Genomic DNA, 21,809 nt, shown 5'->3' with positions numbered 1-21,809 from the left:
AATTGTGTAACTCATCAAGGCGCCTCCGTAGCCAGGTGGGAAGGAGCAGCAGTGCGTAGCACACGCTTCTTGATTAGACCGGGGTTCGAGCCCGTCACCACCAAATACCGAGGATGCGGAAAAGTCAGGGAATGACCACCGCATATCACCGGAGCAATATGGCCTTAGTTGCTAATGCTCCTAAAAACCAAATAACAAATAATAACAGTAACTCATCAAGCATAAATTCAGCCCTATTCTACACAACTCTGCACATCTATAAAAAAAAAAAAAAAATTGGCTGCAATGGGAGAGAAAGACTAGGATGCTGAAGAATCGCTGTTCCACATAAAACCATCGCGCGATTTCGAAAGGTCTCACATAGCACACGCCTCCCTCAGCCATTAAAGATTTGTTTACAATGCAGAACTCAAACTTCTAAAAAAATAGTCTCCTTTCGTGGTGACTTTGCTGAAAAATACATAACTATGTCACAGTGTACTTAAACTATTTTTATTACAATCAAACAAAAAAACTGGAACATATATTCTGGTTACTTAATGATACCTTGTCGTATAAAATTGTAGAAATGACTGTTTCCACCTGAGCTGCATTTTATGCTGCTTAAAGGGTTTAATGAGCAGATCACAGACCCGAAAGCCTAAGTTTTTCTGTCCTTAATTTAGAACCACTAACATGAAAGGCTAGTGGTTCCAAATTAAGGCAGCAAAAAGGCAGCCAGTCAGCTGCGACCATCATTTATAAAACAGAGTGCTATTAATTTCAACTTTAAGAATGAAAATATAAGTAAGCAAGCATGAATAAGACTGCTCCTTAGCCAACTTGCGCTATAATAGCCAACTAGCGCTATACGCTTTGCATTATAAAATCTTGTTTTGCAACCATCCCAAATATTCAGGGATAATCCTTTCAATGTATCAAAAAAAAAAAAAAAAAAAAAAAAAACATAAACAAATATATAAAATTATAAAAGTTGGACCACAGAATTTTTTTTATATATAAATACTATATGTATATAGGCCTAACACATATGACCACTTGGCCTAACACAGCCAAGTTGTTCAAGCCCGTGACTGCTAAATACGATTAACGATTATATTCGCGATTTATTGTAAACTCCTCTGACCTAGTGGTCGTGCTGGAATATAAACAAGACCATACATGTAAGCAACATGACAAAAAAAAAAAAAAAAAAACTTAAAAGCTGTATATGATTCGAATACTGCTCCTTTTTCATGTGCAGTATTCTAATAAAAAGAAATGTTATACAGTAAGCAAGTCTACTTACATTCAGCTTGCGCTAATTTTCAGAACATAACGGGAAATAGAAAATAAAATGGTTAATATAATATCCAAACTATAAAATACGACTTGGATATCATAAAAAATTATTTTGTAAACGTTTTACAAAAAAAACACAAAATAAAAAAAAAAAAACACTACAGTATCAAGATATTTCGCGACTACTTGCGTTTAGCCAAAATTCACGAAATAACAAGCATAATGTGTTCGAGATTAATTTAAAATTAATCTCAAAGTTCCAGATATTTGATTGATTTTAATAATATAGTGTATGAAATAATGATAAACGATCCTAATGAATCCTTTTGCATTATTTTATCAATTAAGCTGTTCTTAATTCGTCAATTAACCAATTAATTTAGCTATTCTGCAAACTATGAAATTGGAAAATTATAAATCTTAATAATGTTACAAAATGAAAAATCTTCTCTGGCATTTAACCGTGATATCTAAAGCAAAATTAAGCTAAATCCAATAACTCTGGATTACTTCCATCAATGACGTAACCGTTGTCATAGCAACCGATCACTGAATCACTGATCTGTTTATGGATTTAAACATTTCTTAATAAAATTAAAGATGCCCATCACATAAAATTCAGATTCGTTGAAGAAAAATCAGGACAGATAGCTAATCACTATCAATGAAAGTCTCGTACACATTAGAATAACCATATACCATACAGAACATCTGTATCGGTTTTGCATTTATAGAAACCATGTTAACAGGGTTACATCTGTTCGAAAAAAATAAAGGCGTGTTGATTAAAACAAAAAAAAAAAAATATATACGAAAAAATAAAATAAAAGTTTATCTACTTTAAGTTGTAAGACAAATCTGTTCTAGATTATTACTCCCGTATACAATAATACGTCTCTCCTAAAAACAAGGCATCACGCGAGTCACGAAATCTGATAATCATCATCTAGGTGGAACCTTTAAAGGTTCCCTAATACTTAAGATTGCACTAAGATCACTAAGCCGGATGTAAAAATGTAGACAGCATATCTACTGCAAGAATTGTTAAGTAGCAAGACTTTTATCAATACGTGGAAATAACTACAGAAACATTTAGGTCAGAGAGCGTTTTGAATTAAACTCGAGTAGATTACGTCAATGGTGTGAACTTTATTACATTTAGAATAGTACTTACTCTTAAAACTACTTTTAGTTAAGTTTATAAGAATGAAAGACAAATGTGGAATACCACTTTGGGCACATTCTGCTATTCTCATAGAGTGGGAAGAGAAATACAGTGGCTCCAAGAACGAGTTCATGTCAGTTTTTAACCAACGTGCTAGAATCCCGGTATACAAACTTTGTACACTTGCTCTACCTTGCCGATGACCCAAGAGCATTGGACATGTCCCGATAACTTATCGACATCTACAGACAAATCTCGAAACCAAACATAAAAATCCTTGATATGACATCATGCAATTACTACACTTACCTGACTCTTAAATTTTCCATGAAAGCATCCATAGTAATGTCCTGCAGGAGAACAAAATCCCCAATACCGACATCGTCGTGCGCAGCCATTGCGAATTGGTACGAAATGATCAGGGCGGCAAAAGTGCTGTAGCACATGCATACTTCGCTTCTTACCCACAATCCCTAGCGAAACGAACAGCAGGTATACTAAGCAGAAAGTTCGTTCCGATAGTAGTCACTGTTGCGTGGCAACGACCCAGTGACATTCCGTTGTCACTTTCTGCTGACCTACATGGGGGATACCGCAGTGACACCTCTGCTCGCTGGACATACACCTTTGCTAAGCGTCAATTAATAATAATAACAACAACAAATAAATAAAAACCGGAATTCCCGAATGGTAACAACGAGAGTGAGGTTATTTTTATAACTTCGAGGCAAATATGGTAGTTTCAAACGCTCTACCGAGCATTTGGAAAGTGATGGGGGTGGCCAAGCATGTCAACAATTAATGTCACGACTAACTTTATCTATTCTAATCTGCACAATCGACCATAAACCGCCAAGGAGGAGGAGGAGGAGGTGCAGAACAAATAGCTTTAACAACCCATGATAAGATTATCAACATGTTATGAAATGCAACAACTTTCCTTGACAGTTGTGCCCATTTAAAGATGTGAGAGAAGGTACAGAATCTTAGGATGCAGAAAAATTATACTGATGATCACGTAGTATACTATTTCAGAAAACATACGACTCCGCAGATCTGCTCGGATGGATGGGCATTGTAGTCATTTGCTCGCTGTGTTTCTGATGGCTTAGTCTGGACCGATCCTGCAGTTTGGGATGAGGGGGATAACTTTAAGAATAAATGTTGGGCCACTCCAATTGGGGGTTTTATTTGTTTGGATTTTGGACCTATTTTCAATCGGGGTCTCGGATCCATCGCGCCTGCCCTTTTCCCAAGGGTCGACTCGACTGTAGTCATCTTATTCCGATATTCTCTGTTTTCATAGATATTTCATAGCAGTGCATAACAAGTTCTTTCTTCATAGTTCGGTCCACTGGGACCGAACAACATAGTTCGAAACACTAGGTAAACGGAATATATGAATATCGTTCATTAATTCTAACGTTTCAAAAATTCCAGCAATATGCAGCTTTGATTCACATCGAAGGTCAGAATGAATTATTATTTTTTTTTAACGCGGAATTATTATGATTTTGCACGGCACTTTAAAATGTATAATTTATGATAACGATTTTGAGGAAAACCAGTTTCAGAGAACTGATTCCCTGATTTTAATACAAAGACCTATTAAGCCACTAGGAACTGTTGTTAATTCCAAATGCAAGCTTGTCGCTAACTGGTACCATGCTTCGTTTCTTCTAAGCGACTTCAGATCTTTATTTCTTTGTTTTTAACTTACTAGTGCGTTATATGCGAATGTTATCGATGATTCGTAATCTGAATTCTCTGCATGAGGCGTAACAAGACAAAACAGCAAAAATGAATTGATAGTGAGGGAAAAACAACTTTATTTCTAACGCATTCTCAAAGATAAGAGTGATCTATGAGGATGGCAATATCACGTTAAAATGCTCACTGAGGATGCGAAACAAAAATTTGCTTTGTATTTAAAAAGAAGTCTCCATCCGGATGTTAGGTTGATAAAAAAAAAGAAGCCTAAAGCCAGCAGATCTAGGCCAGAGAAACAAAAACAATAACTGGTTAAGAGGAATACATAAAGCACTCCTTAGCAATAAAATACTGCAATTTATTAAAAGGACTGACATTTCAAAGACCTTTTGTAAACCTTTTAGATCAGAGTGACTTACAGAGATACGAGAATACCTTGGGTATATTTAAATACTCAAGGTTATGACATCACACTACCGCCCTGGGAGGGCCACGGAAGGAACACTGGGGAAAACGTGCCAATCGAAGTTGGAAATTAAAATTCCAACACTAAATGAGGAATGAAACTACTAAACGCTTCTCTGAGTTGTTTCAGTCATGCACCAATGCAGTGGTCTTATGGTCAGCGACCCATGGTTCAAATGAAAACTTCAGTTGATTTGAATGAAGGTGTAACCTCGTTCAGAGTTTTCATTTCTACTCTAACTTGCATGTTTTAGGGTCTCCCAAATATTAAATATCCAAAGTGGTCGGTGAATTCAGTGGGTATTTAAATATATGGATCTACTCAATATCTCTGAAGGTTTGAAAATGCCTTCGAGGAGGAACAGCGTTTAAATACTAACAGAAGAGTGTGGGTACACATTTTGGATAAGCAGCAATAAAGATCTCACCTGGAGTATGCCAATTTAAACTAGTGCAATACCCGAGAAACTCGTGGTGAAGTGTGCTTCCACAATATGTGATCGATGTACTAAATAGCAACTTAGTTTGTTCATTGCTATGTACAAAAAAAAGCTATACTATCTGCGTCTAAATATCGCTTCAAAAAAACTGGTGCTGTATCTACTACCCGGTGCTAGAGTTTGTGGAGCCGAGTGTAATTAACTGTACTAAGTACAAAATAACTGCGCTGGGTCGGCGATCATAAGTCCAAGAATCGTTTCTGTAAAAAAAAAAAAAATGAAATGAAAATTTTAGAATATTTGATAAAATTACAGGAGGAAGAACATGAGTATTGGCAACATGGCGCAATGAAGCAAATCTTATACAGTACCAGCCAAAAGAAAAAAAAAAGAGAAAAAATAAAATAAAAAATAAAAACGCACTTTATTTTTCCATTTCTTCTAATAATTTGTCTATAAACCATTTTTAAACTACTCGCTGCCAACACTAGTTGGAATTTTATTCCAAAATCGATTACTCTTTGGATGAATTCCATATTTTGCAACCATCATTTTTCTATTTAAATTTATGTCTCCTTATGTGCGAATTATCTGAGAAAGAGTCAAGATGCCATCAGAATTTAGTTTACTTATCCTTATACACTTCGATTTAGGTCACCACGCATATTCCCAGTCTCCAAAAATTGCAATTTACAGAATCCAGTCATTTTTGGTAAGAATACGCTTTTGTGACCAGCTAATCTTGTTACACCTCTCTGCATCTTTTCCAACAAATACAACCTGCATAAAATAAGGTTTCCAAACCTGTATGCAGTATTCCATATGTGGTCTAACCATGGACTTACAGTGGCGGACAAAAAAACTGTATCACGCCGACCGGGCTAGCTAGGTGGGTAAAGTGCCTGCCTGGCAACCCAAAGGTAAAGTGTAAAGTGTGTTTAGGGTCAAACGGCACCAGGGGTTCCCCCCATCTCCGCGTTGCTTTCATTGTGGGTGAACCAGTTCGCTGGGAAATGCCAGAGATTTAAAAGTGTATGGCTATTGTATATGTGTAGTGTCATGTACCGTTGTTCATCTGGTCGTTTAGCCGCTGGACCCCTACTGAGGCCCCAACATTGCCCCACTTTCGCCCCGTGGAGGCAGACCAGGAAACACCAGTAGACTAAGATTTACTCTGGCAGGTCCTGCCGTTTAATTTCTCCAGGGCAGCAACCCTGATCTCATCCGCCACCATTCATGAGCGATGCCCATTCACCTGAAGGATTTTGATTCTGGGCCCCTGGTTTCTCTGGTTTGTGCTGCAATTTGGCTTGTTATTCATGGAGAATATTCGTACTAACTAATTCAACTGCACGGAGATTCGCAGAGCATTTGGAGTCTCGGATAGAGTGGTTGTGATCCTTATTTCTGCGTTTGTAATTTATACATTTCAGGGAGTCCGCTTTGTGTGGACAGTCTAGAAAAAAGTTGCCCAACTTCCGCACAATGTCTGCAAGACACAACTTTGTGTGCAGTATTGATATGAGTGACTATAGGACAAGCACTTGAAGCATTTAGACACCACTGTAAATCTTCTAAATTTGTGCGAGGATACCCCTAAGAATATTCTATCATTACCTAAGATGTGCTTTAGGATATGAAGGGGGAGGGAACCTATGACCCAGTTTGTCAGTTGGTCCTTGGACCCTGTGCTGAATCTAAATGTTATCTTCTGTCTATTTTCATCCCTATTTTGGATTACTCATACCCAAATGCAGTACTATGCATTTTTCACTGTAAAATCTCTTTTCAGCCCATCAGCTCAGTTTATCTAGATGTTCTTGAAGTAGCAGTGCACACTCTAATTACTATAATTAATCATTGTGCCCACCTGCGTATCATCAGCAAACTTGGACGTCAAACTTGAAATACTTACATCGACATTATTAACAAATATTAAAAGGAACACCAACCTCTGTGGTATCCCACTCATCATTAGTCCATGAAGCTCGGTGACCATTTAAAACCACTCTTTGTCTTCTATCATTTAAACCATTCCTTTATCCATAGCAGTCATCATCATCATCATCATCAGCCAATTTCAATCCACTGCAGGATGAAGGCCTCTCCAGCAACTTTCCAGTTCCTTCTGCTTTGTGCAATGGCCATCCATTTACTACCCACAAACTCATGAATTTCATCTATCCATCTCCGCCTTTGTCTTCCAGGTTTTCTTCTAGCTCCTCTTGGGTACCATTCTGTTATTTTCTTAGTCCTGTCATCATGTCTTAGAGCTATGTGTCCTGCCCAAGACCATTTTAGTTCTTTAGTTTTGATAAGAATGTCCTTTACTTGAGTTTGCTGCCTAATCCACGTGTTTCTTTTCTTATCTAACAGTCTGATTCCCAATATAATTCGTTCCATTCTTCGCTGTGTAGTTCTCAGCTTCTCTTCCATTCTTTTGGTGAGTGCCCAAGTTTCACTTCCATAAGTCATGGTGGGGAGTATACATTGGTTCATTATTTTACGTTTCAGGCAAATTGGGATATTGCTCCTCAGTATGTGACTATATTTCCCGAATACTATCCATCCAAAATTTATTCTTCTCTTGACTTCCAGCCATTTATCATTATTACAGCTAATGACTTGTCCCAGATAAGTATATGACTCCATCCACCTTTTCAATTACTGCTCCTTCAATCATTATATCCCTTTCTGTGGCATACTTGTTCATCATTACTTTTGTTTTAGCCATATTCATCTTTAGTCCAAAATCCTTACTAACTCTGCATAACTGATTAAGATTTTCCTCTAATTCTTTGGGATCGTGGCTTATGACCACAATATCATCTGCAAATCGTAAATGGTTTAGGTACTCTCCATTCACATTGACTCCTTTCTGCGACCAGTCTAATCTTCTGAAAGCGTCCTCAAGGGCAGCAGTAAACAGCTTCGGAGATATTGTGTCTCCTTGTCGAACTCCTTTCTCAATTTTAAAATTTATTACTATCTTTGTCTAGTCTAATAAAGGAGGTAGCATTCTCATATATTTTCTTCAAAATCATAATATATGGAGTATCTATGCCTTGTCTTTCCAGTGCCCGAAACATTGCCTTATGCTGTATGGAGTCAAATGCCTTTTCATAATCCACAAATGCCAGGCATAATGGTGTTTTATATTCATTTGCTTTCTCCATTAGCTGCGACATTACGTGAAGGTGATCCATAGTTGAGAATCCTGTCCTAAAGGCAGCTTGCTCTTTCGGTTGATTTTCATCAAGTATTCTTTCTAATCTGTTAGTAATGACCCTTGTGAACAACTTGTAGATGTGGGATAACAAGCTAATTGGTCTATAATTTCCAATAATAATATAATATCCACAGCAGTAACTTGTCCCTGTTGCCACATTGTTGCGATTTATACAACAATCGTAAATCATATCAGTATTTTTTTTTAATTAGTTATAGTCAAAGGTGGATTTATCATTAGGCACAAAAAGAGGGGGCCAAATACTCCCATATTATTATATAAATAAATATTGGTATTAATGGCATCCAAGCGTGCGCTCATAATCGTTAAGTGTATTATGTCCGTAGAAGTGTGTGTGCTTGAAAACCCGGAAAAACTCACAGAAGAAAACCCTACACTTTTACGAATTACTCGCGTGACTATAGCCTCGAATGAAGAGGCCTTTAGAAATTCCTCCAGTCCTAGACGGGAAGCGAACCCAGACCTCTCAAAAGGAGTAGCAGATGGCGATGTATCGTGCGAACTACGCTGTCACGTAGGGATAAGGAAACCACTTAAACTTTAAATTAAAAACGTTCTTTTACATAGTGCTTCGTGGCAATCTAGTCAGCACGATACGTCGCTAGCTGAGGTTTTCTTACTGAAGCCATTCCAAGCGAAACCGAGTCATGAACTGGTTTATGATCCTTAAAAGGTAGACAAACCAGCATTAAAGCACACTCAGTTTAGTGATATGATATACAGATTCTTTACAGCCTGAGTTGCGCTGGCGCTAATTTAAAACAACCGCAATCTAGAATAATCGCCACCTCTATTATAATTCAAAACAATACAGTACCTGTAATGTAATTTCTTGTTGCTTTTGTTGTTATCTATGAGAAATGAAATTTTCGCTTTACTGTAACTTAAGTTACATCTTTTTTCAATCACATTAAGCTGAAAACTTTTTTCTTTTTTTTTTTTTAATTAGTCCTACAACTACCTGTTATTCAAAGTACACATTTTATACTAATGAAATGTAAATTAATCATAGACTCAACAAACACTAGTTTCACCAGATCACGCTGTTGGGTACGCCCTAACAGTTTGAGCTCGTCACCGATAACGAACTTTTACCGTCTTGCGTCACAGAATACTATACAGAAATATTCAGTCACGTTGTGAAGTTTGCGAACTAAATGCAGTTCATTTCAAAAACAGGTTCTTTACTGTATAAAATAATACAATTTCCTGTGCCGCTCCTCAAATAAGTTTTGAGGCTAATGAGGTCAAGAGACGAGATGCATACATTGTGTCTAAACTTATCATAATCTTTGGTCTGTTTGCCTGTTTTATGGGATGAAAAACTCGGGCGGCTGTCGCGAGGAGAAAAAATAAAGAAATACAATAATAAAAATTACATCCCGTTTCAGACCGACTAATTCGGCCACCATCGGCAATGCTTGGAGCTTGCTATCACCGAAAAGAATAAATCACACCATCCTGGAGACAGAATCCAATCCAAACCTTTCTAAACTGGTGGCAAGTGACTGTAGGGGTAACGCTAGATATCTGACCGAACATTTTTATTACGTGAAACGAAGCCGCTGTCACATTTAGAGGAACATTCTCCATTTATGCTAGTATTTTACGAATTACTCATTGAAAACAAGAATACCATAGGAATAAAAAGAAGAAATATCTTGTAAATTTGATTAAAGAAATAATAGGGGTTAAGACAATGTGTATAACTTTTCTAGTGTTTTTATGATGATCTGACGTTTAAGGGTAAAAAAGGAAAACGTTCCACTTATTGAGCATCCCTGATGTTCAATGAATGATAAAAATGGTAATCATGGATGCCAAACTGAAAGAGTAAGGGAAAAAAGATAAGAAGTAATATTACACTGCTATTATATATATGATTAAATAAGGTCTGGAAAATCGACCTATTATAATCCTTTTTACAGCTCTATCTCCATGTTCAACAAAATACGCTGGTTGTATTATTATAATTAAAAACACATTAGGTAGATTAAGGGAAGGGATCAAATAATGGAAACACCTGTGATAAGATTACAAATATGCACTAATGTAGTGTTGGGTCATCGTTTGTTTTTAAAAACTTGTATCCTACGTGGAATAGATTCGAATAAACTTTGAACTGTCTTAAGAGGAATAATGGACTTCTTCATGGAGGTACGTTTCAAGCTCCTAAGTGATGAGAGTGGAAGAAATCGACTTTTCGGTCTCCTCTCCAAATACGCCCACAGTGGATTAATAATGTTTAAGCCTGGTGATTATACAGGCAATGGGAGAGATACTTAGCCTCAGATTCATGCTATTCAGACCAAGATTGAACATATCTGGCAGTGTGTATTGGAGCATTATCATCTTGAAATATGACTCGTTTTGGGAAACAATGTTTGCACCTCGGAATGAACCTGGTTACTCAGAATATCAGTGGCAGTAAATTCTTTAGGTGATGATAGGACCTAAAGAATACCATGATACTGCTGCCCAAACCATTGCTGATCCTCCTCTATATTAAACGGTAAGCACAAGACAGTCAGGACGACGGGTTACTTTGGCATTCGCCAAACGTAAACTCTCCCTGATGTTGGAAAAATTGTGAATGATAATTCTTCTGAAAGTATTTCAACCATCAAGTGTCCAATTTTTGTGCTGTTTACATCATTGTATCCTCTTTCATTACTATCAGTAACGAGTGGCTTGGCAATAGCGGCACTGCCATAAATTTCAGTCTTATGAAGTTCTCGCAGAACTGTTTTGCTAGACACTGGACTGCTCAGACTCACATTAAATTCTGCAATTATTTTTGAAGACGAGGTTTCGTGTTTTCGGAGTATGCTCCTTTTCCGTGTCCGCGGCTTCTTTCAGTCAGCTGTTTTTTTTCTTTTCATACTTGGTCGCCCTCGTGGGTAGCACAGCTGGTAGAATCGCCGTCCTCCCGATACCGGATGGAAAAGATCTGAGTTTTTAGTCTCGTCGATGAAGTGAAGAATTTTTATGGGCCTTTTCACAATGTAGCTGAGTTAGTCGGTCTCAACCGGGAGTAGCATGTTTTTTTCTCCAGGAAACTTGGATTTTTCGTCCAGCAAACCAACCAGAAAATCAACCACAGAACATACGCAATTTACAGAGAGTACACACGGAGCAATATGGCCTTCGTTGCTGATGCTACTAAAACCCTACAACAACAGCATACTTGGTGAATGCGGAGTTGCTCTGCATACATTAAACAAATCAGCAGGTTTAGTCACCGATGCCCCTGCTAAACATGCACCAACAATTTGACTTCTTTGGAATTCAGAGAAGTCGGTCATTTTCTTTATGTGTCTTTTTATATCACCTTTTTAAGTAAACATCAGCTTTTATCGTATTTCTTTCACAATATTAAGTGTAATAAACAAAAGAAAAAATAATAATAATCACTGCATGTTCATAAATACGTCAATACAGCCATTACAAAAACTACTACTGTACTTTCATATCAGGTGTTTCCATAAATGGGATTTCTGGCATTGGTGTTCTCTAGAACCAATATACTATATTTTCATTTCTGTGCACCACTAGCCGATCGCCATCCACCATTTGCCGTCCCTGATTTATATTGTGCTTTGACAGATTAGTACAACCGTTTCACCACCATTTCAACTTTGAGATGAGGTGAGGGTTCTTTAAAATTTTTAAGAGCAAATAATGATCTTAATTTGGAGAGGAACATTTTCTCTTGCCACTACTTTCCTGAACACATCTTCCATTTCTCGATACTTGGTCACTAAATGGGTTAACATTTAACGATCAATTTATTGCCTGATGCACTGCATTTTGGGCCGGTTATTATTTTATCTTTCTATACATGATTCAACTCGCTATACATGGAGTGGGTGGAATCTAAAGTGCGTGTATAAATTGGTGTCGCAATGAAACAATACATGAGTAAATGCGTTTGTTTGCTGTATATTTTATGAGGCTGTGGTTTTCGTTCTGTCGGTTTTCGTTCTGTCGGTGGTCTGACATATCCGTGTAGTCATCAAGAGTGCAGTAGCAGAGGCAAGTTGAGTGGACTGTGGTTTATTATTCATAATGTATTTATTTATTTATTTATTATTATTATTGTTTTTTTTTTTTTTTTGTTTATATCCCGGCATGACTATCAGGTCGAGCCGGAGTATAAACAAAAAAAAAAAAAAAAAAAATAGGAGGAAAAATTGCCTGTTTTCGAATTGCTTATCCTGAGGAAGCTTGCTTCGCACCTAATCAGAAATAAGTATAGTACACATATGGAACTCCATTAGGTATGTTAACTTTGTTGAACGAAAATGAAATATATTTTAATTATTTAATATTCGAAATGTAATTAATTAATTTATTTATTTCTAGCATGCCGGCTTTGTCGCCATTGAGTGGAACAAACTGATATTTATTATTATTACCTTGAGGAGTGGAACAAACTGATATTTATTATTATTACCTTGAGGAATAAATTGTATTGTAATGTATTGTATTATTTCTCCCTGATGGGGGCTCCCACTTTGTAATGGTACCGAGTGCACAGGATGGCTGCTATGTCCGGCTATTATTTATTTTTATTATTATTATTATCATAAAAATTATTATTATTATTATTATTATTTGCCAAGTACAGAATCCATCAGAAACAATTGATTCATTTCATTCATTCGCGGTTTTTTTTTTCCTGAGCATGCGCAGTAGGAGTCCCTTTCATTCAGAGCGAGTCCATTTGGCTTTAGTAGCGATCCATTCAGTCTCTTTCCCATATGCTACATTTGTCAGACTACTGATGAGGCGTATTCTTCATGCACAAAATTTACACCTAATAAAAGAGCCGTTGTTCAAGAACAGTGCAAATAGCAAAATGACTCGATTACATTTCTGTATGCATTTTATGTTAGTGGGTAAGTATGAAATTTTTCCCTCTTTAACCGAACTTGAAAAGAAGCTCTTTACGAATGATAAGCATATTTTTATTTGAATAGCAATGCCAGCAAGCATAATTACGCTACTGAGCTACCGATCATCCTCACCAATTTCCACTTTAATACCAAAATGACGGTATGGTGTGCTGTTTGCGAATTTTAAGATTAGTCTTCTCTTTTTCGAAAATGAATACGAATAAGTAGTTTCAGTCAATGCACAACACTACTGCAACCTGATTTGATAGTTTTGACCACGGTTTGAAGAAACCGGCTAAAGAGATGAGATATGGAATCAACATGATGGTTCAATGTCCCATACGGCAAGTTGTTGTTGTAGTTGGGTTTTACGAGCATTGGTAACTAAGGCCATGTTGTTCCATGTACGTTTGTCTGTAAATTGCGTGTATTCTGAGGTTGATTTTCTGTTTTGCTTGACGAAAAACCCAAGTTTCCAGGAGAAAAACCATGCTACCCTCGCCTGAGATTGATTAACTCAACCATGTTGTGAAAAAGAACCACAAAAATTCCTCCTGTCATCGATGGGGTTCGAATTCTTTTCCACCCGCTGTGGGGAGGACGGTGATCCTACCATGTGTGCTACCCACGAGGATCATACGGCAAAAGTGAGTGTGAATCTTTTATACGAAATCTTTCCAGGTAGACCAATTTCTCGCTTTGGAGAAGTGTCATGGCAAGCTCGTTCCCCTGATCTTGCAGAACCTGACTTTTTCTTATCGAGATACCTCATGATTAGTGTATACGCAATAGCGTTAAGATTACTGAAGAGCTCAAGATGTACATTCGTAAAGGGAATAAAGAAATGCTCTGCAAAGTTATGACGAATTTCACTTAATGTGTTCAAGAATGCAGGGCGTCCATAAATGACTATCCTGATTACAGTATGCTATAATTTTTTAATGGAGAATCTAATATCTATTTCCCTTTTACAGGTAAGCACGTCCACGCAGAGTTTCTGTGCTGGTGTGTTTTGTTCATCGCATCTGCCACTAGGAGCGCTATAGCAGCTGAATATGGCGTCTGTAACAGAGAAGGCAGAATGTGTTGTTTGGCCTGCAGAAAATCTCCTGTTAATGTTCAGCGACTGTTCAGAATAAATAATGGAAAGAATCCACCTGATGTGTGATTGTTAAGTGGTGGATGGGAAAATTCTTAGAAACAGGAGCAGTGGCAGACCGTCAATTTCCGATGAGATAGTAGCAAACATTCAAACTGCTTTCGCACGATCACCAATGAAATCAATGTGACAAGCTTCACACCAACTACAGATACAATCGTTTCAAGTTACATGTTTACAAGGTACAAATTATTCAAGAACTGAAGCTCAATTATCCAAAACTTCCTTCCTCAATTACGAAGAAGTCATTCCTCAATTACGAAGGAATGAAAACCAGCATGTTCTAAAAGAGTATATTCTGGTCCGTCCGAAGCTTAATGTTTAATGTTTGCTGATGCATGAGTGTAGTGTGTGTTTAATGTCAAACGACACCAGGGGTTTCCCAAATCACCGTGTACTATATATTGTGGGTGTGAAACAGAACACTACTGTCAATGCCAGAGGTTTAAAGGTGTGTGGATTTCGTACATGTGTAGTGTCGTGTACCGTTATTCCTCTGGTCATTTAGCCGCTGGGCCCCTAATGGGACCCAACCTTGTCCGCACTCTGCCCCGTGAAGGCAGACTAGATACACCAGTATTATAGTTATTTACTTTGACAGGTCCTGCCACCTAACTTCCTAAGATTTCAGTGGCTAGGACATAAAAAAAAATAAAATAAATAAATAAAAAAATTGGGGTAAATGCTCGAGGTTAGATTAGGCTGATGCATGAGCGGATAACTGGTCCTTTCTACTTGTCGAGAACACTCTTTCTGCAAATGTGTATCGGGATATGCTCACCAATTACGCCATCCCATAGCTACAGGACAGGCAGTCAAACGTCGTCTTCTAACAAGATAGTATGCATTTCTCTCACTGGCCAACTTGATGTTCGTGAAACATTCGACGAAACATTTCCAAATCGATGGATCGACACGGTCAGACCAATCCCGTGGTCCCTAGATCACCATTACTCCGCTGGATTATTATTTTTTCTGTGAAGCTGTGTAATAGATTTGGTTCTACAGTTGTTCTCGATATCAATAATCTGCTTAAACGCATTGCGAGTGCAATTGCTACAGGTACTCCACAAATGCTGGGAATGTGTGGCGTGAGTGTGAATATAGTTTAGACACTTTAAGGATCATAAAGAGCGCACATACAGAGGTTGATTAATAATGTAACAAAACTTTGTATATTTAATTACTTCTATTTAAAACTGTTTGTGATTACCAGGGTTCATCAAAAAATTACAGCATACGTAGACACCCTTATAACATTGAACAAAATTTATTGAACTGAATATTTTCAAGAAAAAATTACCAAATGTTTAAAATAATTCCTATATGTAAGTGAACTGTTCTAAGGTTTTTCTACGTTCTATCAAAATATGTAAGTTGATTCTAACGTTTCCTGTGGTAAATAAATATTAATAGTGTATAGTGTATAGTTTGTTCGTGTCTAACTTCACCAGGGGTTTCCCCCATCTCCGCGTTGCTTTCATTGTGGGTGTAACTGTAAAGGCCAGAGATTTAAAAGTGTATGGATATTGTATGAGGGTAGTGTTGTGTATCGTTGTTCTTCTGGCCATTTAGCCGCTAGACCCCTGCTGGGGCCCAACGTTGTCCACACTATACCTCGTGGAGGCAGACCAGGTACACTAGTATTGAAATATTTACTCTGGCAGGTCCTGCCACCTAATTTCCTGAGATTTCAGTGGCTAGGACCTAAAAAAAAAAAAAAAAAAAAATATATATATATATATATATATATATATATATATATATATTAATAATGTACATCAGAGGCAGCGGGTTTTTTATTTTTTTCATGTTAACTAGGGGGCTCCACCCCCTGCTCGCTTCGTTTGCCAACTCTCGCTGATGTAGACTCGAACGAGAAAACGTTCGAGTCTACATCAGAAAACGTTCGAGTCTACTACAGACTGATGTAGACTCGAACGAGAAAACGTTCGAGTCTACATCAGTCCTTTTCACTCTTTTAGCTCGTTCCATCAACGCTTCTCCGTCGTCATAAATGTAGATATGGCCGAATTGTGGGACGTCTCTAACGGACATTAAACTCGTCGTTCCTTTCACCATGGCACCTCCTCGTATTCGCATCATATAAGGGCCGCCGCCACCTTGGAAACGTTATTTTCGGCATTAAAAGACGAGAAGGCGTAAAGATCATTGTAGACTCGAACTTTTTCTCGGAAGTGTCTCCCTTTTTCCGTGTTGTCAAACAAGAAAGTCTTTAAAGCGTCTGGATAGGTATCCGCCGTCAGTAAACATACCTTCCCTCCGAGACAACACGAATTTGCGGCTCTACCAAGTTCGCCGTGAAAAAATAATCCGCCGCAATGTTGACATTCATCTATCACCTAAATCACAATATAATACTTCAGTGGTTTCTTCGTTATCAGGATCTTGTGAAGATCTTATGTTACGTCTGGGCCGTTTAACGGTTCGCTGAGTTTCAGCCTGTTTTTCGTCCATATTAGCTACCCGCTTCCTGTAGCATTGATTTTCTACTTGCTCCGTCGTCATTGAACTTATTCTATGACTAGTTAAAAACCTTTCGGCATGTTTCTCTCTATATTTCCGTGAAAAATCATGACGGCGTCATTTTCTCGCAGAATCGCTGATTGCCAATCTAGTTTTTTGTTAATTACTTTGTTAATTACTACGTTAGGTCGTATAATTAGCAAATAAAACGTCACGGATTCCAAACACACTTGTCGAAACGCAGTGACCGATATCTAATCAGGTATTGACCTATGTAATGCATGAGCAATATTTTTGCATCCGAAAGAGCAGGGCTAAAATATTCACAAACTATACAAATATTTAAAATATTTACAAAATACTAAACTATTTACAAAATACTAAACTATTTACAAATATACAAACTATATTGGGTCCCTTCATCAGCTAACATTACAACGGAACATCAAATGATGCCGAGCGTGGTCATGAATTAGACAGAGAATCACGTGCAGGAGGTTGGTGAACGTTATGGAGGAATTATGACTCTAATAAGTGACGTAATTTCTCCGCCCTCTTTTCCCATTGGCTCGAATAAATATCAATAGGAAGAAAACTTTTTTAATGTATAGAGAGATAATCGTATGATTCTGTCGACTTAATGAACTTTGTTAATCGGACCCAACAAATTTTACGGGATAACGGAAATATCTTCCACGCTTGTTTAAACATAAAAAAGGTCGAACATTTTCTTCTGTGGACCGAATTTAGTTTTAACGGACTGACCAATATTTTCCCTTGTTCAAAGTTGAAATTTCGAATCATTCATATTTGTAGATTGAAGCCAATGAAAATTTTAATTGTTCCTATTAATATTTGAAAATATTTTTATATTTGATCGAGAGAGTTAATAGTATAATTTTGCCAAATTAACTTATAGCGATTTTATTTCATTTCGTTGTACAACAGCTGATTTTGTAAGCAATAAATAAAACTATAATTATTTAAGTTTGGCAGAGTTGTCAGGAATAATTTAGGGACTTTTTAAAATGGGTTTCAAATGACTTTTTACTGATTTTATTCATAAGAACTGGTGATGCATGGAACGAAAAGAACAAATGGTGGCATGGAAAAATATATAAGAATTACCCACTATACAGTAATTCTTAATATAAATTATGGTGAAATAGAAAAAGAGTTAGTAAAGTGAAGGCAGCAAAAATTTCAATAAAGGAATTTAGCTCCCTTCAGCACTAGCTTAACTCCGTTTCTTTTTCTTCTTTTTTACGGTGATGGTCAAGTATTCCTTCATAGTGTCACAAGAGTTTAGCAGATGAACTTTAAAACTTTTTTTTTTTTGTTTTGACAAATTTCACATAGGAAGAAATCTGAAGTTCGGCGATCTGGATGGGAATGCAGAGGAACGGTTCTATTTAAATATTCAAATAATTTTTAAAAAAATGTATGCGACACTCGTACAATTCGCACGAAACTATCTAACTGGATTGGTTCGACTACTTTTTTTCTGACTTTTAGCCTTGGGCACAGATAGGCGTCCATCTAATTTTACAGTCATTGTTTTCGCTGTTCCCGTCTCCTCAGTAAATAAATAAAGAAATGTGAAGGGGGGGGGGGGTTAGTATCTGATGAAAGGCTTCAACAAATCTAGCGACACCTTTTCACGCACCAATGATTTTTCAATCTTCAAAGCTAACAGTTCTGTCTGTGCATCATTCCATTCATGCATATACGATTTTGCATAATTTTTATACGTGTTATAAAAAAAATTGTTACCCATCGTAGGCTAACATCATTTTCCTTCGTTTCGAACAAATGAATATGAAACTGATTTTTTTAGAAATTTTTCATGCTTATAACTATTTGATTTTATACGGAAGTAACCCAGTAGCATTTCTTTCTTTTTTTTTTTTTTTTTTTTTTTTTTGCTCCCACAGAAATCCTCCATACCGATAAGGAGACACTCTTATTTCGGCTGAATTTCAATTTGTTAATTTACGTGGAGTGGACACGCTGCAAGAAACCTGAAACGTATCAGGTCCAGGTATTATGTGACGCATTAGTACACCTTATTAATTATACAGATATCATTCTTATCTTTGTAATTACGGAATTTGCTCTGCAGTGAATAATATGCCAACATTCTACCCATTTAGATAAAAAGTGTTCAATTTCCGTCAACAACCGGAAGACTTTTAGATGATCTCTGGCGAAGTATGATTTATCCTTAGAAAACTCGGTTTTTTCATCTATATGGAAATAGGCCTAGAAGACACTCAGGTTGCAGTTACAATATCTTTCGAGTTGCGAGCTCGATATACGCATTTTAGTAGGTAGGCGAATGGTATTTTTTGGATAAATTTTCGAAATGGGTGGAGACCTAATTGAGGAGTTTAAAGCTTTAATAAAGGATTGAGTACTCGTGAATTATACACTGATAGCATCTTTACTCGTTTTCGGACGAAGCACACTGGGGGACATAAATTTACATTTGAAAAGAATGGTAGCTGGATAGATATGAGGAAATTTGCCTCCAGCCAAGGAGTAATTGATCGTTGGAATGAACTTCCAATTAGTGTTGTGGAGGTAAGAAGTTTTAATACTAATCAATGATACCTAATAAATGAAATGTTAAATAACGCAATTCACGCCCAATATTTACATACAATTAATTTTACTGAACTTTCAGTAAGGATCAATACTGAAATTTATATACAGGAACTACATAATTTGCGGAGGCGTATGCCCACAGACTCTCCAAGATCAGATTTGGTTTGTTGAAAGTGGTGTCCCCTAATATACTTCCAAAATCTTCTCTCGATTATGGCCTTATGAAAGCCTTGATACCCTTTGGTTCGCATTATTACAGTATTAGTTATTATTTTTAACACTTACAAGAGCAGCTCTTAACACTGGTTTTCAAACGGGGTGCCGCGGTTGGAAACCACTGTGGTTAATTTATATATTTATTTCATTACAAAAAGGTGTACGATATCTTTTTAATTTTGTGGCTGAAATTGAGTAGGGGTGCCACAAAATAAAATAAATTACTTAGGGATGCCGTTATTAAAAAAGGTTGAAAACCACTGTCTTAACAGGTAGCAAAGCGGATATAATCATCGTCACCCCATACCGGGCAGAAAATGCCGGCTTCGAATTCTGCCAATGACAGGACTGTTTATGGACTCATTTCACAACATGGTTGAGTTAGTTGGTCTCAGGGGCGAGAGTCTCATGGTTTTTTCCCTCTCGATAACCGTTCTTCGTCCAGAAAATAGGCAAATCGACCACAGAAATACAAGCAAATTACAGACACCATATACTGTATCCTCATAGCCTTAGCTGCTTTGGCGCTTTACACACATTAACGGGAGCAGAAGACATATGTTTTTGCTTTTAAAACTTTTATTTACTTTATATCTCTGAAATTATCAATCGAAAAAGGCAGTCTACGTGGGTAGCACAGTGGTATCGTCACCGTCCACCCCACACCGGGTGGAAAAGGCCCGGGTTCGAATCCCGTCGATGACGCGAGGAACTTTAATGGGCTTTTTTCACTCCGTGACTGAGTTAGTTGGTCTCAGGGGTAGACAGCAAAGTTTTTTCCTCTGAAACTGGAGTTTTTCGTCCAGCAGAACAGACAATAGAACACACACAATTAACAGACATAAGACACACAGCACAGCAGATGAATTTAATTATTCGGGTTGCCTAAAAATAATATAAAAATCGAAAAACACAAGGAGTTTAATAGGCAAACGTATAGCAACCATTGATTATAAGAAAGCCATTGACCATGTGGAAAGAAATAAACTTTTAGAAATATGCTGATGATAAAACTCCTAACCAAAAGACTGTCACTACCTCAAAACCTCTCATACTTCGGATCTTCAACTTGTCTCTCAGGCTGGGGAAGTGTCCTAAGCACTTTAAGCAGGTCAATCGTAGTTCAAATTTTCAAAAAAGGCGATAAAAAAGATGTAACTGATTACAGACCCATATCCTCGCAAAACAGCCTGGCTAAACTCTTCGACACAAACATCTCTTCGACTTCTTCAGGTATTTCATTAAACAGAATCAACATGGTTGCTGCAATGGCAAGTCAGTGGTCACAGATTTGCTTCCTTTCTGGTAATACATTTCTGAAGTTCTTAATAACCACCTTCAGGTTGATGCAATTTACACAGATATATCTAAGGCATTTGATAAGGGGCTCACATCTGGTGAGTATGGGCTTGGCACACCCAAGGTCCTGAGCTGGATATCATCATTCTTCTCTTTCTTGGTGATTCCCTTCTACTTCTCTCTCTCTCTCTCTCTCTCTCTCTCTCTCTCTCTCTCTCTCTCTCTCTCTCTCTCTCTCTCTCTCTCTCTCTCAGGGTAATTCAGAATTTTTTTTTTTTTTTTTTTTTGCCTGGTGCAGCATAAGCCTTAGGCTTCCTTGCACCATATGGCTAATAATAATAATAATAATAAAGTCCCTCATGAACAACTTCTGGAAAAACGTAAGCTATATGGTATCCGTGACCGTTTGCTCTCATGGTTACGGAGCTATATTACGCATCATTCCTTGAGCGTTATCATCAGTCAAGTGAACTCAGACCATTTCATACCATTAAGTGGAGTACCTAAAGGCTCCCCCTTGGTCCTCTACTTTTCATTGTGTTCATAAATGATCTTCCTTCTTTCATCTGCACCACCAATGTTCAAGTTGCTCTCTATGCAGATGATCTTAAGATTTACTCATCAGTGAAGGAGATAACCGATTCTTAACAGCTTCAATGCATCCTCAACAAATTCTCTCTTTGGCTATCTCTGAATGGCTTGTCTGCTAACCGCTCGAAGTGCAAAGTAATCTCTTTCTAATCCCCCAGTTCTCCACAACTAATAAATACGGAGTACACTATTAACTCTGTGATCATCGATAGGTGTGACAAGTTAACGACTTGGGGATCAT

General features: G+C 37.4%; 1 protein-coding gene across 1 annotated transcript in view; it reads right to left on the bottom strand.

Annotated features, from left to right (window-relative positions):
- The window catches only part of LOC150079390 (unconventional myosin-Id-like), a 302,739-nt gene extending 299,887 nt beyond the window's left edge, over positions 1-2,852 (bottom strand). Inside the window, exon 1 of the mRNA XM_090384045.1 lies at positions 2,756-2,852. Within this exon, the coding sequence (XP_090240171.1) occupies positions 2,756-2,844 (89 nt within the window). The 5' untranslated portion in view covers positions 2,845-2,852. The remainder of the gene's footprint in view (positions 1-2,755) is intronic.
- Positions 2,853-21,809: the final 18,957 nt, after the last annotated feature.

The sequence above is a fragment of the Mastigoproctus giganteus genome, chromosome 10 (assembly GCF_048544385.1).
Source record: "Mastigoproctus giganteus isolate SK-2022 chromosome 10, ASM4854438v1, whole genome shotgun sequence".
NCBI classification, from domain to species: domain Eukaryota; kingdom Metazoa; phylum Arthropoda; class Arachnida; order Uropygi; family Thelyphonidae; genus Mastigoproctus; species Mastigoproctus giganteus.
This window is presented reverse-complemented; position numbering and strand designations above follow the sequence as displayed.